This window comes from Pseudophryne corroboree, chromosome 7 (genome assembly GCF_028390025.1).
Source record: "Pseudophryne corroboree isolate aPseCor3 chromosome 7, aPseCor3.hap2, whole genome shotgun sequence".
Classification (NCBI taxonomy): domain Eukaryota; kingdom Metazoa; phylum Chordata; class Amphibia; order Anura; family Myobatrachidae; genus Pseudophryne; species Pseudophryne corroboree.
This window is the reverse complement of record NC_086450.1, coordinates 154,067,186-154,084,066: the sequence shown is the minus strand read 5'-3', so window position 1 is coordinate 154,084,066 and position 16,881 is coordinate 154,067,186. Positions and strand designations below refer to the sequence as shown.

The following is a 16,881-nucleotide window of genomic DNA, read 5'->3' as shown; positions in this document are numbered from 1 at the left end:
AATCTCCAATGCACGAGTGAAAATGGCGGCGACGAGCGGCTCTTTATATAAAATATGAATCTCACGAGAATCCAACAGCGGGATGATGACGTTCGCCCGTGTTCGGGTTAACCGAGCAAGGCGGGAATATCCGAGGCTGCCTCGGAACCATGTAAAATAGGTGAAGTTCGGGAGGGTTCGGTACTCGACGAACTGAACCCGCTCATCTCTAATTAAAACAGCAACTAAGTTAATTCAAATATAAAAAGTTCTGAAAACTATTTTCCAAACTTCATTGAAAGACTTCTTTAGCATTAAGATTTATGTAGACCTTGCTTGGGCTAATGTAACATTCAGCGGTCAATAATGTAAATATTATTAATTATTAATAATATTTACTTTGTCAAAACAGATATACACTTGATTTTCAAGTATGGACAAGATACTTTTAATGTATCTGACATTTGCACCCACTTGGGACTACAAGCATAGAGCACGCACACTGTTACATTGCAGGATATAGCAATCTGCTGGCCCCCTCATGCTGAAACACACCACAAGCTTTGCTGTCAGCACATTTCTGTATCTGAAGAAGCAGGCAGCGAACCACAAAATGCAGGATGGATCCCGCTCATACGCAGTTCAGCTAACATCAGAGATGTATGTACACCATTGGTTTGTGTACATCTCTGAATGATCCCTATTGTTCTCCTTTTCATTAATTGTCATTCATGTCGGACCCATTATTATATTATGCAGTTGCAGACATTATTCATTGAAATGTAAGCTCTGTTTGGTTTCTTTTTGTTATACATCTATACAGTTAGGGGCATTGACGTTGATGTGGTTTGGACCAACATATAGACAATCCGAGAATTGCAGCATTTATAGAGCTAGATCAACCAATAGCCTTTTGGATCATTACAGCATTCAGAAAACTGGAACAAACAATAGCTAATCAGACCATTGCAGCATTTGCTGGGCTAGAACAACCAATATACAATTAGATCACTGCAGCATTTACAGATCTGGAACAACCAATAGCAAATCGGACTATTGCAGCATTTAGAGTGAAAACAACCAACAGCCAATTGGACCATCCCAGCATTCACAGAGCCATAACTGTTGGCAGAGTGTTGTGCTGTCGTATAGGGATGTTAGCCCACACAACGGCACTTAATTAGGATGATTGGGTTATTCAGATAGCAGAGATAACAACTTGTAATATATAGAAGATGTTCTGCAGCAGCAGAAACTCACAGTATACATGTGAAGCAGTACAGTGGTAACACAGCATCTCAGTACACACAGGATGTGGCTGTATATACACAAGGTGCGGCTGCAGGGGGTAGACAAGGTCACACAGGAGAGCAGAAGCTGCATGTCAGAGCAGTTGTCACTCTCAGGAAGAATGCTCTCAGATTGTGCACTAAGCACCTCCTCCTGCACTGAGCTGACACTAGGAGAGAAAACACTAGAGCAGGAAAGCTACCTCTAGTGCTAGGAACGGAGACAGACTACAGAGTGATCCACTGTCTAACAAGAACATGCAATAGCCAATTGAAATATTGGAGTATATAGGGCTTTATCAAGCTTATCTTAGCATGTAGAACATTCTCAAATCACGTTAATCAAGGTTCATTTTGATACCACAAACTTCCTGAAACAGTGTGATATCAACTTGCACTAATTAGTGGTCAGTCTGTCAGTCTGTGACTTGTCACTTGCCTAAAATCCTCTTGACACAATATAAGCGATTTGTATAGTAATTAGTGTACGAGATTGCCTAGGGTGCGGTATGCCGGCCTATCTTGGAAGTTTATTTAAAGCAGCAGTCATTTACAAGGCAAAACCCTCCCTTGTAAATGACTGCCGCCTTAAATAAATGTCTGAGATTGGCCAGCATCCTGGGCCTCTGGCAATCTCGGATACTATTACATCTCGCCTCATGTCACTACCCCATCACATGCTGCAATGTTCTTACTAATCTCCCCCCATATAATCTGACAACTAAAACAGGAAGGAGAGAGTTTAGGGACTTTCCAAATCTGTTGCCTGCAGGCTATGAGCAGAGAGATTTGCATTGTGCAATATCTATCTAATCATTGTCTATCAGCACTAGATCTTCTGCTGCCATCAGCATACATATTTAGATGGTTGACGTTCAAAGTCGCAGTGTCAATATACTGTATATTGAGAAGGACTTATTGTCAGTAGCCTGAAGCGAAGGGCAAATTACTGTAGCATAAGAAAGAAGTGACACTCTGCTTGCTGTCTATATTTTGGGTGCTTGATTTCTTCAAGGACCACCATCATAGTACATTCATATCTACAGTACTTTAGTTCTGGAAGTGAGTGGACTTTGGAACTGTCCATATTGCATGTCACATTTATGTATTTAGATGTTTTTATAACACCCGTATATAAATGCTTGCACACACTCCTGCAAGCAGCATGTTGTCAATGAACAGCATACTGCCTGAGAAAATACTGGGGCTGGCAGGTGCAAGTAGCATTCTGCCTTTTCTGCTGAACGTTCTCCACCAACAACGTGCTGCCTGCAGAGTGTGCTAGAGTGAGGTCCATAGTGGTGGGAGTTGGCAGGGAACTGACAAAGGCTGGATCCAAGGTAAACAACTCTTCTAGTGTCCTCATAGGCTGGAAGTAGTTACTGCTACTGTATCTGCACAATGATTACAAATACATACAGTAAATAGTGTTTAGTGTTGAACGCTCCTTACATTAATAAAGGAATTATATTTACTATTATTATCTCTAACAACCCCCCCAAAAAAGTAAATGAAGTAATAAATGAACTTCATTCCATTAGATAGAAACCATTTACAGGATTACAGTGATTGCCACAGTTCAGTTAACATAAGTGATCTGTATAAATGTAATTATAGTGGCTACAAGATTTAAATGGTCTTTTCTGAAGTGAACACTTGATGAGAAAACTCTAATTGTCTGTACAGAGGAAATTGCACTTTTTCAGGTCTGTTATATAAAACTTAAGTGCAAATTATGGTTATAGTAAATTGACCATCTCACAATCTTTGCCATGTATGCAGCCGTCAGACATTGTGACAGAAATAACTGACAAATCTTCAGTAGAACAATGACTATCCTCTTATTGTCATTGTATGTTATTTGTTTGATTCGCCATCCTCTCAATGTACAGTGCTGAGTACTACGTGGGTGATTACTTCTAAGGTGGGCATTTCAAACATATGCATCTTAGTGCCATAGTGCAAATAGGGAAATAAATAAATATATATATATATATATATATAGTAAATGATGGCTCGGCACTCAATTCCTATAGTTGGTATGCCTGGGTGCCCTCCAATGACCCGAAGGTCTATGTATGAACAACGACAGCTTGTCTGTAGTGTTTCATTTTTTACTGAAGTCCTGAGTGAGTGCCGCCACACCGTATTGACTATATATATATATATATATATATATATATTTAATCTAGAGCAATCAGGCATTATTTGTTCGGGTTGGGACTTGGTGACCAACGGTGGGGATCCTGACGATCAGCTCGCCACAGGTTCTATTCCCACTATGGATGTTGTGAACACCAAGTGGGAATAGTCCCTGTTAGTCAGCATGCTGATTGCAGGGCTTTTGATCGCTCGGGATCCCGGCGTCGGCATGGTGACCGCCGGGATCCCGAGTGCCAGTCACATGACCGGATCCATTTGTTCTAGTGAGATAATATAAATAAGATGATTCTATGACACAACCCTATTTTTGAAATTAATAACTGGGAATCTGATGTGGTCTAATGTTTGATCAGGCCATAAAGTCTGTCTAATGCATCCTTTTAAGTCCTAAATAAGTTAAAACTTTTAAAGCAATCTATTGCAACTTTGGGTTCAACAGCAGTTTTAGTTATGGAACAATTAGTATATATGTATTAATGAGAGCTAAATATTTTAGGTAGATAACAGGGCTACTTCTGGGAAAGCAGGTCACACGAGAGCCCTACATTAAGTGAAATATAAGGATTACAATCATTCTTGGCAACATTTCCAGGCAGACACCCATCTAAATAAGGGGGTAAACTCATGGTCGCCGGTTGACTATATGAATATGCAGGTATACTGAATGCAAATGTTATTGATATCTATCTTTGTTAGGCCAATGGTCCAATTGTGGTAAAAGTGAGAGCCAATAGTCCAACTAAAGTACATATCTTCCAATGGTGGCTACAGAGGTGGGCTGCAGCACAGTCCAAAGTTCAAATAGGGGAGCCACACCTACTGCCAGTGAGTCAGTTTGGGATGACAGTTGGTGTCAGTTGGTGTGGCTCCCCTATTTGAACTTTGGACTGCACTGCAGCCCCACCTCTGGAGACACCACTGATATCTTCCAAAATATTTTATTTATGCCAAAATGGAGGTACAGTATTTAGAACATGTAATATTTCATATATTTTGTCAGTTACAGTTTTCAAAGTATTAAGCATTTTGCGAGTCACTGATTGCTTCTTCAGATAAGTGCTGACAGTAAAAGTAACAGCTTGTGGTGTATTTCAGCATGTGGGGGGCAGCAGATTACTATATACTGCAGTGTAACAGTGTGCATGCTTTCTGCTTGCAGTCCCAAATGGGTGCAAATGTCAGATACATTAAAAGTGTCTTGCACCATACGTGAAAAATAGGTGTATTATCATTTTGACAATGTAAATATTAATAATCAATAGATTTGCACATTATTGACCTCTGAATGTAACATTAGCCCAAGCAAGGTCTACATAAATTTTAGGGCCTAATTCAGACCTGATCGCAGCAGCAAAATTGTTTTCTACGGGGGAAAACCATGTGCACTGCCGGTGTGGCAAATATAACATGTGCAGTCAAACACTGGAAAAAGCCAAAAATGGACTTTCAGACAAATTGGTTAAGTTTGTTTAATTAAACAAATTTATCTGAACAACCTTTTTGTCCATTTTCTGGATTTTGGGAGCAAATGGTTGATTGTCATTTGTTCCCAGACATTGCCAAATTGCCCAGATTGCCAGATTGGACAGATAATGTTTAACTGTGTAGGGCACTTTAATGTTTTACTTAACTTAGTTATTTTCTGTTTTATAGATGTACTTAATAACTAAAACTGTCTACATACAGAGGTATCTCCTTATTTAGATCAACTGTGGGATGTATCTCCTTATTTTGACCAACTGCGGGATGTACGTGTACGTAATGGTGAACTGTGGTCAGAACTCCAAAAACTTCCATTTTCAGAGATTTGACCGTATTTCCCATATGTTCAAAGCTCTGGAAACCATTACTTTCTGGTTTACCCGATTGGCAATGTGATCTGTATACAGCTTTGCCTAATAGAAGACTATGGGCTTATCACTGCAGAATTCCGAGAAGGATCCAACGGTCATAAACCCGTAAGTCCTCTCATTGCACAGGACAGCTCTTGTCGGAAGAGCTGTCTTTTGTGATTTTAATCACAATTGTATATGCATATGATGTTACTAAACACCCCTATGCATGCAATCAATGACTGGATGTATTGCATTTAAAATGTGATCCGTGTACACCCCACCCTGAGTATGAGTGTAAATTTGCCCCATATCTACTGTATGCTAAAGAGATAAAATAGGTGTTGATTAAATAGCAAAAAAAATATAAATTTGTAGAAATGAATGACAACATAAACAGAACACTTTCTATTGTCTATTTGATACAATATAATTGTAATATCTGTTTTGAGTAAATGTTGACATGTGTTTGACAGATTTTTTGATATCTTGAGCAGTTTGTAGGGCATGTGGGTAGGATAATGTTTTGAAAAAGGATCAGAGGCTTCTCATATTTGTGCTTCACTGAGCTTTGTACTTTGGACATGTTTGAGATGTTCTAGCTGCTCACAGTTTGAGATATGTACTCTATGTTATTTATCTGCTTGTTATATGTTTTGTCTTCTATTGCTTTGATACTAAAATTGTTTAGGGGCAAAACATGCTCAAATTGCTTCTTAGTAAGCCAACCGCAGGTTATATAGTTTGGTAAGTGTTGTTAAAATTTGCCATATAAATTATATTCATAATTGTTGCACATATAACATATTTATATATGAATACTTAGGCACCCATACTAAATATATACATGTTGTTTTGTACAGTATTTATAAACATATAGGGGCAGATTTAACAATGGGTGATATTCTTGTTATCACTCATTATGAATGATAAATGGTGCTCCAGTCAATCAGCTCCTGTCATTTTTTAAACACAAGACAGGAGCTGATTGGCTGGAACACCATTTATCATTCGTAACGAGTTGTTAAATCAGGTGTGATATTTGTTACTGACAGGATGCCGGCGGTCACATGACCGACTGTGCCATCCCAATTTTAAGAATGCTGACAGGAGACAGGTTAAGTAATTTGACACTCCCCTGCCCCATACCCTAACCCTCCTGAGGTTGTGGCTATGGCTTTGAACACGGCATGTCGACTACGGCTAATCCCCCCTGTGGTGCATTACTCTAACTGCCCCTCCTCCCGGTCCCTATCCCTCACCCTAATACTTACCATCAGGATGCCGTCAGTCGGGGGTTCCAGTACTGGGATTCTGGCATTTGTCACCTGACCGTCGGCATCCACTATGCCAGGATGCTGACCGCATCCCTTTAAATCTACCCCATAGTTAACATTTAATTAGCATGTCCTGTATGCTTTACAACTGGGGACAAACACTAAACTACTGTATTTTGATAGAATTTATTGTACGGTGACATTCTTACAGAAAAGGACTAACACAGTTTTACTCCAGGTTATGACTTTTTGTAGTAGAGTAAACTTCCTTTATGTTTATTTATATTCATTTTCTAGAAAACCGGAGCTGCTGGAGAGGCTATAAGCTTTGTGGGAATAGGCGATGTATTTCCAACAATAAAGTATGTGATGATGAAGATGATTGTGGGGACAACACAGATGAACTAGACTGCAAAGGTAAGTGCCAATTATTTCCACTGAGATGTAAACCTGTCAGACAAATGGCCATATTCCAGGATGCAATTGTTTAGAAAATGAGGTCCCCAAGACTTGTTGAAAAAACACGAGCAAAGCGTTTACCAGGGACCATCCAGATAATGTCTGCTGAATTTCCGAAATACACAGCTCTTGTGAAAGCACTGGATCTAAAGCCGTATATCATGAATAAATATTTAGCTAGTCCAAGTACCATGATTCACATTATTAAAACCATCTCTATAAGCCTAGAGCAATGACAGCTCTTCTGTAAAGTACAAAACCTCATACTTAGATAGTGAAAATATGGAATGTTCAGGCTGTGTTACTGGGGCCACACATGATGAATGCTACACCAACTACAAGGAAGGAGAGAAACATCAATCCAACATTATTATCTAGCAGTTTTCTAAAGATGTGATTTGATTTATAGGGCTTATAATTAGGCAGTAGCGGATCTTGCCACGGGCAAGCAGGACTTTTGCCCGGGGCACCGCCTTCCGGAGGGCACTGGCGCCATCCGGAGGGCGCCGCACCATGGCAAGATCCGCTACTGCTGTGCCCTCCGCTGCCCGCTGTGTCCCCCGGCTGTGTCCCCCTGCGCGTCTAGTTTCCCTTCGTGGAGAGGACCTTTTGCTGTGTGGTGCGCGATGACATCATTGCGCACCACTCAGCATTTCTGCGGCGCTACTACTGTACAGGGGGCGTAACTGACCATGCCCCTGTATTAAGCCACACCCCCATTTCCTTTCCGGGGCAGAGAGAGGGCTCGAACCGGCCCTGTAATTAGGCAATAGGATGGAGACCCTGGATTATACAATACAGACAATTAATAAGGGAGTTTACAGTATTAACATGCTATAAAAATTTATGGCTCATTTCTTGTTGGTAGATCAAATAAGGATTGCATTGTATTAACCACTTAACTGGCATGGTCAGATCACATGCGACTGTGCTGCCCCACCGTCTCCCCCAGTTTTTGCCAAGGAGACCCGTTCTGCAGATGTGCATAATAAATATAATAATATTTTTAAAAATACATTTTAAACTATATTAAATTAAAAAAGATAAACTATTTTATGAACGGTTTTGAAGGGTAAAATTGTCAGTTAAGTTACTAAAGATAAGCATCATTTATGCATCATTTATGCCCAAAATAATAAAGTTATAAAAATAACACACAAAGTAGTGTATTTCCACCAATATGGACAGCTGCTCATGCTTCAGGATCTTTACAGCTCAGCATCAGCAGCATATGCAGCCGGTATGCACCAGGCATACCTAACACGCACTTACACTCATGTTTTTAATTAGTTGTACTGTAGTTCGCATGTAAAGTAAACATTCGCTATTAAGCATCAGTTAATCTTAAAGTGCTCTCTGATACCCCTTTTACACCAACCAGCATGTAACACGGGTTATTGCACATGACCGCGCATAACCCGCGTTGCTGGCTGTTGTAAAAAGGCGACCCGGTATTCCAGCTCAGGTAGCTTGCAGGGTTGAACACAGCTTCAACCCGGCAAGCTGTGCTGTGTAAACAGAAGCTGGGTCGATGCGACGTGTTTCCCGTTTACTCTGTATGGAATGGTGGCGCTGGGTGATCTCCGAGCGTCACCCCTGCCGTGTCACCGATAGCGTCACCAACCCGGCAATATGCCGGGATGGTGACTGCAGATAGGAAAGGGGGCTAACGTGGGTTGCAGCCGGGTAGCTCCCGTGTCATACTCCCATTTTTTTCAGGTAGAAAAGGGGTATTATATAGCAGAAAAAACTCTGCATCTCATGTATGTAGATAAAAAAAAATGCTACAACACTCATACACAAATACTGTATAATATATGCTGGAGCAATGAAGAAAACACCAATCAGCATCAGTAGCACATTCCCAATTGCATGCTGTTCACTATAGCTGATCATCATTAGTGCATTTGAACCTGCCCGTGACTTACCACGATAATATGGCTTTCCCAGTCATATATGCAGCTGGTTGGTGATCTGCAAGCATTCACCATTACACAGACATGCCTTTAGGGTGGTAGACACCTGGCCGATATCTGCACCATAAGTAGTTTCTGGCCGAATCGGAACTACATTTAGTGCATACTGTATCAGGCGGTGTGTCTGCCCGATTGCACATTCCCGCGGGTAAGATGCAATATCTTCTGTTTGACCCGTGCTGCACGGCCAACCGGAATTTGGCATGGTTCGGGACGAAGGTAAATTGGCCCAACCCTTGGCCCGATTGCAGGTTGTATAAGTGTTTACCCACCCAAACCGTGTTTGTTGTCTGGGCCGAATTCAGACATGGACGCAAAAGCAAAATCTTTCTCTAATGAGCACAACCATGTGCACTGCAGGTGCAGATGTAACATGTGCAGAGAGAGTTAGATTTGGGTGCTGTGTATTGTTTCTCTGCATGGTAAATACTGGCTGCTTTATTTTTACACTGAAATTAAGATTTCAGTTTGAACACACCCCACCCAAATCTAACTCTCTTTGCACATGTTATAGCTGTGCCATCTGCAGTGCACATGGTTATGCCCATTAGAGAAAAAGTTTGCTGTTGCGATCAGGTCTGAATTAGGTCCTATGTTAGAAGAACGTCTCCTAGTTATGCAAGTCTCCATATGCTTGTGTCTATATTTTGTGTATGTGTAGAGCCAGGACACACAAGGACACATAAGATAAACCATGCTGTCTGGCTTTTTGCTCACCATGCACCGGCACCTTAAAAGAGTACTAATCCCTTTTTATGCTCTATGTATATGCACAGAGGCCCTCATTCTGAGTTGATCGCTTGCTAGCTATTTTTTGCAGAGCAGCGATCAGATAGTCGCTGCCTCTAGGGGAGTGTATTTTTGCTTTGCAAGTGTGCGAACGCTTGTGCAGCCGAGCGGGACGAAAAAGTTTTATGCAGTTTCTGAGTAGGTCTGGACTTACTCAGCCCTTGCAATCACTTCAGCCTGTCCGGTCCCGGAATTGACGTCAGACACCCGCCCTGCAAATGCTTGGACACGCCTGCATTTTCCCTACCACTCCCAGAAAACAGTTGACACCCATAAACGCCCTCTTCCTATCAATCTCCTTGCGATCGGTTGTGCGAATGGATTTGTCGCTAGAAGCGTGCACAGCAACGATGCTGTTTGTACCCGTATGATGCGCGTGCGCATTGTGGTGCATACGCATACACAGTAGTAACGTGATCGCTGCGCTGCAAAAATCTGCAGCGTGCGATCAACTCTGAATAACCCTCAGAGTGTATATCCACCAGGAGAGCTTGAAATATCTCTGCATATAATATACTAATGCAGAAACAAACTCATGCTGTCCTCCGGCAGCTTCCTGCTATAGTTACTCTGCGCTGTGGTGTGAAGGATCAGCAGTATTGTATAAGCACTAAACCTAAAACTTTTACTACAGGCTTTTTTACTTATGCTGTTTCTCCCCAAACTGAGTTTTCACTTTGGAATAGAATTATTCATTAAAACCAACCTTGTTTTGGTTGAGTCAAATGCCTCAGATTGCCTCATGATCGACAACGGTGGTGTCTGAATTTGTCAAACTGCGTGTGTATAATTGCTGTAAAGATTAGTATGTATCACCCCCAAAGCTTCTCATCAAATCATATCTTATGTGTGCAAATCAGACTATTTTTTTAAGATAAGTTGACCTGAATTTTTGTAAAGCAAACCTGTAAAAAACAAAAGTATACGTGTTTCAAAATGAACAGCCATTCTTTCAATAACTGAATGAAAATCACTTCCTATATTAAATAGAAATAATTGATTAAAATCATTCAAAGGTCGTTTTTCTGAGCATAGTCATAGATGACCTATCGGAATGGTCCTGTCAATGACTCGATCGTCTTTTCTATAGACTCTTTGCAGCGATGATTTACAGAGACTAATCATTTTTCTTTCTTCCTAAATATTTGCCCAGTTTCCACATGTGCGTCCACAGAATTTCGCTGCACAGATGGGACTTGTGTTACTAAATTGGCCCAATGCAACCAGATGATTGACTGCTCAGATGCTTCGGATGAAAAGAACTGCAGTAAGAGACTCCTTTCAAAATCTGTCTTTGCGGATTTGTCTTTGCACATCACTTAAACGTCTGAAAGCTCCACTGGGCTTTTTCTTCTTTTTCAATGTATAGTATATTACACAATAAGCTGATGCTTGATGCCTGTTCTGAGCAATAGTTTACATTTCCACCCTGGAAAAGTCAGTATCATCTAATGATATAAACAGATATCTGATTTTACAAAAAGCAAAAAACAAAAATGTCTTAGGGGTAGATGTACTATAACTTCTAAAAGCAGCCAATAAGATTCATTTCAGGTATCATTTCTATATTGCATCCTAGAAAATGATAGAATCGGATTGGTTGCTATAGGCAACACCACCACTTTTAATTTTCATGTGATTTTTGCAATCCGAAACCGAAATTCAGATTTAAAATCCTAATTACAGACCGTAGGAAGATCCAAATTGGGACTCGGTTCAGATCAAATCTCCTCGGGATATTTGGGTTGGGCCTAGGTTCTGTTCAGATCGACAAAATTTATGTGGATTCAGATTTCTAGAGAACCGTATTTCTATTATCCGACGCCTAGCCAAGCTACGGGAGTGCACAGAGACGCTCCTATTGCAGTGAATGGGGCGCATGTGCGTCTCACACGCACACGCGTCCCAGATGCTGCTACAGGTCCGCCTATGCAGGCGCGCTCTGGCACAGAGCCACAATTAGCATGGCTCCATCTGTATATACTAAAATACAGTATGTCTTCAGCCACCTTATGTTATTTACTATAGACGTTTTAGTTAAGGATGGTGCAGTATCAGTGGTTCCTTATTTGTTATGTTTTAAATACTAGGTAATTTGTTCACAAAAAACCATAAGTCTACAAATAATTCATTTTCATATAGGTTTTTTAAGTGATAAAATGTACAGTAGAATTATTTATTACTTTTGGAAGCCGACAGACTGGGCCCAGTTCAAACTTCTAGTTATATTTTCTTTGACCGCATTTTTGGTTATAGTCATTTCTGAATTTCTGATTAAATATTTGTGGTAACTATAATTGTTATGAAAATTAAAAATAACGTTTTAATTTTACATTTTAATTTTATCTCTATGGAAAAGTTTTTAATTAAACTGCAACAATAATGAGATTGAAAATATAAGTTATATTGGACAAATTGCCTGCTTCAAAGTATCCTTGCAATTAAAAAGCCTTTCATTCCTATAGTCCCAGGGGCAATGAGATGATGGTGGTAGATACAAAGTACTAGGTAGGTATAACCATACTCCCAATATGCAGGGATAGACTGGGGCCAGTATTTGGTCCTGGCATTTGTGTGTGCGTGTGTGTGGCTAGCACCAGAGCCAGATTTACACGCAATATAGGAGCCAAAGGGTACATGTGGGCATTATACTCAGGTGCATCAGTATAAACTCCTGGACATTTGGTTAGTTTTAATCAGAGAGGTGCGGAAGGTTAGGCAGGTGCTATAGACTTTTTACTCCAGAGTTTTAGTTATAAAAATTATTTGAATAATGCAAAGAAGATATTTCAAACAAATTCTTTGTATTTTTCATATACTTTATACAGTCAAAACTCTGTGTCACAACTGAGGGCCTGAGCTGACAGGAGGCAGCCTCAGTTGTAGGGGCTGAGATGTACCGGAACCTGGGAGGTTGTATCAGACCCCTGGACATGTAAGTAACATGAATAATAACTGCCCGAAGGCGTGACCACGACAACTTGGATAAAAGTCAATGATGTTTATTATGACAACTCCGCAACACAGCAGCAGTAAAAGAAAACGTAAAAGTCAGCAAATAATAAATACAGTTCCTGGGTACTACAGGATGGCAGGAGCCACAGGGCACTGGTAGTGTGAGATAGTTCTTATGATCTTCTAGATGGAAAGTCCTTACCAGGCCCGACTGTAGCAATGGAGATAACCCAGGATTGTGCCAGCTGGTGTTCCAGGAAAAGCTGGGTTGCTGAAGGTAAAACAGCTGCTGTGGATACTGGCTGGAACCAGACTGTTGTTAGTACGGAGTGGATACTGGCTGGAACCAGTTAAATAATAGATGAACTTGGGAGCGATGAAATATGAACTGAAATGTAGAACTTGAGAGCGGAGAAATAATAATACCGGTGGAGAGTGGTAAAGTGTAGAAAGGACACCGGCCCTTTAAGGGAAGCTGTACTCTGCTGAAAGCTGAGCTGGAAGCAGGTAATGTTGTAGCTGGAAACAGATGAATCCACAATGGATTGGAGAGTCAGGCTACACCGCAGGTGGAATGCTGGTGCGGGTCTCTATGGTGGAAGTCTTGAGACAGGAGCTGGAACCTGGAAGACAATCACAGGAGAGAGACAAACAGGAACTAGGTTTGACAACCAAAGCACTGACGCCTTCCTTGCTCAGGCACAGTGTATTTATACCTGCAGCAAGGAAGGGATTGGCTAGGCAATTATGCAGATTAACAATACTGACAACAGATTGGAGGAAATGATCAGCTGACAGAATCCAAGATGGCTGCGCCCATGCAGACACTTGGAGGGAAGTTTGGTTTGTAATCCATGTGGTAATGAAAACAGTAATGGCGGCGCCGGCCACCGGAGACAGGAGGCGCCAGGCTGACAGATGCACATCCAACCACGCGGACACAGCGGAGGCCGCGGCTGACGTAATCGCCACTCAGACACTCTGCATGCAGAAGTTCAGGGACGGCGGCGGAGGCCGCGGGAGACGCCATACCAGGTGTAATATGGCGTTTACTGTGACAGCGTCCCAGAGTGACAGGAGAGGATACAGGAATGTACACATCAGGATAACAGATGGGATCCGGTCCTGGAGCGCTGAGCCAGCCTTAGGAGGCATCTGATGGGTAAGAAATGGCGTCCAGATACCCGGATCGTGACACTCTGGCACAAACATTAGTATGACAGAAAAGTCTCAGCCTCACCTGCCTCACCCCACCGCACGTCACTGACGTGTGCATGAAAGAGGGCACGTGGACACTGTTCACAGGGGCGTGCCATGAGTCCAGACACGCAGCACGTCCCCACATTTATTTAATCCAGGAATTTTGGGCGGGGGGAGGAAGAATGCAGAGAGCCAGAAGCTGCGCAGGGTTTTCCGGGCTCTCTGTGTGACCGGACCGGCTCACCAGACCATCGTCCCTTCTGGCATATACCAATATGGCATGGATACACCACCTAAGGGCACCTGACACAAAGTGGCAATGTGCCCATGATTGGCCATGCCCACATCTCAGACAATCTCTTTGCCCTGTATGGTCCTATTTGCAGATGTTCACTGTTCTTAATGCTTGTTTGAAATAAATTATTGTGATTTACCAAAAGCTCATTTTCTCTCCAGGCAACACTGACTGTTCTTATTATTACAAACTTGGAGTGAAGAAGGCTGGCTTTATACCCTGTAATTCCACATCCCTGTGCATCCTGCCAGAGTGGATATGTGATGGTGCGAATGACTGTGGGGACTATTCGGATGAATTAAAATGCCCAGGTAATTTCCAGAGCGTATTTCTGCTGATGATTCTACTTGGCTGTGTTTTAAAGTAATAAACTGTTAACATTTACAAATATCTGAAATTAGCAGACATTGTGTGGAGGCTTGCCATCTTCTAACATGGCAAATAAAACTGCTCTAATTGTCTTTTAGAGACAGCTTTGTCAGTGCAATATTCAATAATAAGCTTCAAATGTACAAGATTATACTTTTACCTTACATTCCCTATATATTCCTTATAATGAAAGTGTAGCGTTTTCATGAATGTTCTGAAGTCTAGCTTAAAAAGAGAATTTTCCTAGAGAAGAGACTTAAGGGTAAATTTACTAAAGGTTGGTATGGGGTTTTTGGTTGTATTTCCATCAGTTTGCAAATTGTCCATTCACTAAAGTCAAAAGTGACGAAAAAAAACCCATCAAACTGTTTGAGGTTCCTTTTTTACTATAACCTGTACCAGCCTGAACCAGCCGGGGGCTGACGCTATAGCAATGGGACATATAGCATGGAGTTCCACTGTCATAATAGTGTAATAGCAACCAGCCCCAAACAGGACAGCCCAGGCCTGGAATTCAATCCCCCCACCCAAAAAAAATATATATATAAAAAATAAACAACCTTCCTGAGGAACCCTAAAGACTTCAGCCCCATGCTATTCCCCACACCCCTACTGATCTGTGCATGCTTCAACGAAAACACACCTGCTACAGGTGGGTTTACTGTATTTTTCTATTGGATTTTTGTTTGTTTTAAACCGAACATAAGTAAATTTTTCTGATCCTGTTCTTAGCTATGATCAAAATCGATTGTTGGTCTGATGTTCTAAAGAATTCTATAGTCAGGTTTTTGTTAATTTCTCCAGTGGTTTTGATTTTAGTAAATGTCTAGATTGCAAAATCGACAGCAAAACGACCAAAGACACAAAATCAAGCTTTAGTAAATTTAGCCCGTAGGGGCTTTTTTATAAAATAGCTCAGATTTTCTGTTGCTGCAATGTATAGAAAATACAGGGATATTTAACAAAACAAAATCACTAGGGCAGCTGGGCAATGCAATACCCACTGCACCTGGAGCCTTTCTCAGGCTTCCATGTGCAGATTACAGTGACATCACAAGAACACAATGTCCCCAGATATTTAGAATGTGTAGTTTACATCCTCAATAATATTGGTCCAGGCCGCAATGTTGTGTGTAGACAGTAAGGGTTAAATTTACTACAAATCGAATCTCACCCTTGTTTACCTGAGATTAGACGCAGGTAAGATCAATTAGACATGGGTGCTTTTTTATAACTAAAACAAGGGAATTACCTGTGTTCCCATGTTTTAGTTAGTCATGTTGTCCAATTATGTATGTGTAAGTGTTTTGCATGTGCCCCCTAGGTTTTTAGAACCTGCACTGGGCTCTTGAACTGTTTTTGGTTCCAAAACTACAGGGGAATAAAGATGTGGGGGTACCCCATATTTTAAAAAACCAGCAGCGGGCTCTACTAGCCAGGGAGGTAATGCCACAGCCAGGGGACATGCTTTTATTGGTCCCCTGGCCATAACATTAACCCCCCCTAACTAGTCAGCCCTAACTGGGGTTTCCTAGGGGAGTAGGAGCCCCCATAAAGGCCCCTTCCAGGCATCCAAGGCCAGAACTGAAGCATGAGGCTTTCTCTGGCACCCCTTTGCGGTAATTGCCGAGTTGATAACAATCAAAGAGGTGTAAAAATTAGAATTTATATTGTCTTTTACATGTGGGGCTACAGGTCCCAGCAAGCCTTCCCCGCATGCTGGTACTTGGAGAACCACATTTACCAGCATGCAGAGCATTGAAGGGCCCGCTGTTTTCTATAGTCCCCATGTATAAAAAATATTTTTTTTAAAACACTATGCGCACACCGTGACAGTACAACTTTAATAAGCACCCTTGCACACGTGTGTCTACGGAAATTACATCCAAATTTGGCCGATGGTGTATTTGCTCTTATGTCCACCTGTGTTTTGTACTTCTATTTAAACAAACACTCCCGTGTTTGTTCTTTATCAAAATTTCTGAGAATGAAAAAATGCCCAAAGAGACCGTGTTTGCCAACTCGGGCAAACACGGAGCTTAGTATATTTACCCCTAGGTATGCTTTAAGCATGAAATACTAATCTAAACATAATTGGGCCTGATTCAGATGTGGTTGGAGAAGCTATGACTGCTGCTTACATGGAAGCAACAGCGCTAACTCTAATATGGTAATGCAGCAGGATGCGTCTTGCCTCCTGCATGCATTACTGATCTGAGCAGTGTCCTAGAATCAACTGTATCCTAGATCAACTGCGTCGCCATCGGCCGGCTGCATGATTCGTGTGGTCACGCAAGC

The 16,881-nt window shown here is 41.5% G+C and overlaps 1 protein-coding gene across 1 annotated transcript in view; it reads left to right on the top strand.

Moving 5' to 3' along the window:
- Nucleotides 1–16,881, top strand: part of LRP1B (LDL receptor related protein 1B) — a 1,835,733-nt gene that overhangs the window by 1,471,534 nt on the left and 347,318 nt on the right. Inside the window, exons 47-49 of the mRNA XM_063932605.1 lie at nucleotides 6,838–6,957; nucleotides 10,918–11,031; nucleotides 14,376–14,525. Coding sequence (XP_063788675.1) covers nucleotides 6,838–6,957; nucleotides 10,918–11,031; nucleotides 14,376–14,525 — 384 coding nt within the window. The remainder of the gene's footprint in view (nucleotides 1–6,837; nucleotides 6,958–10,917; nucleotides 11,032–14,375; nucleotides 14,526–16,881) is intronic.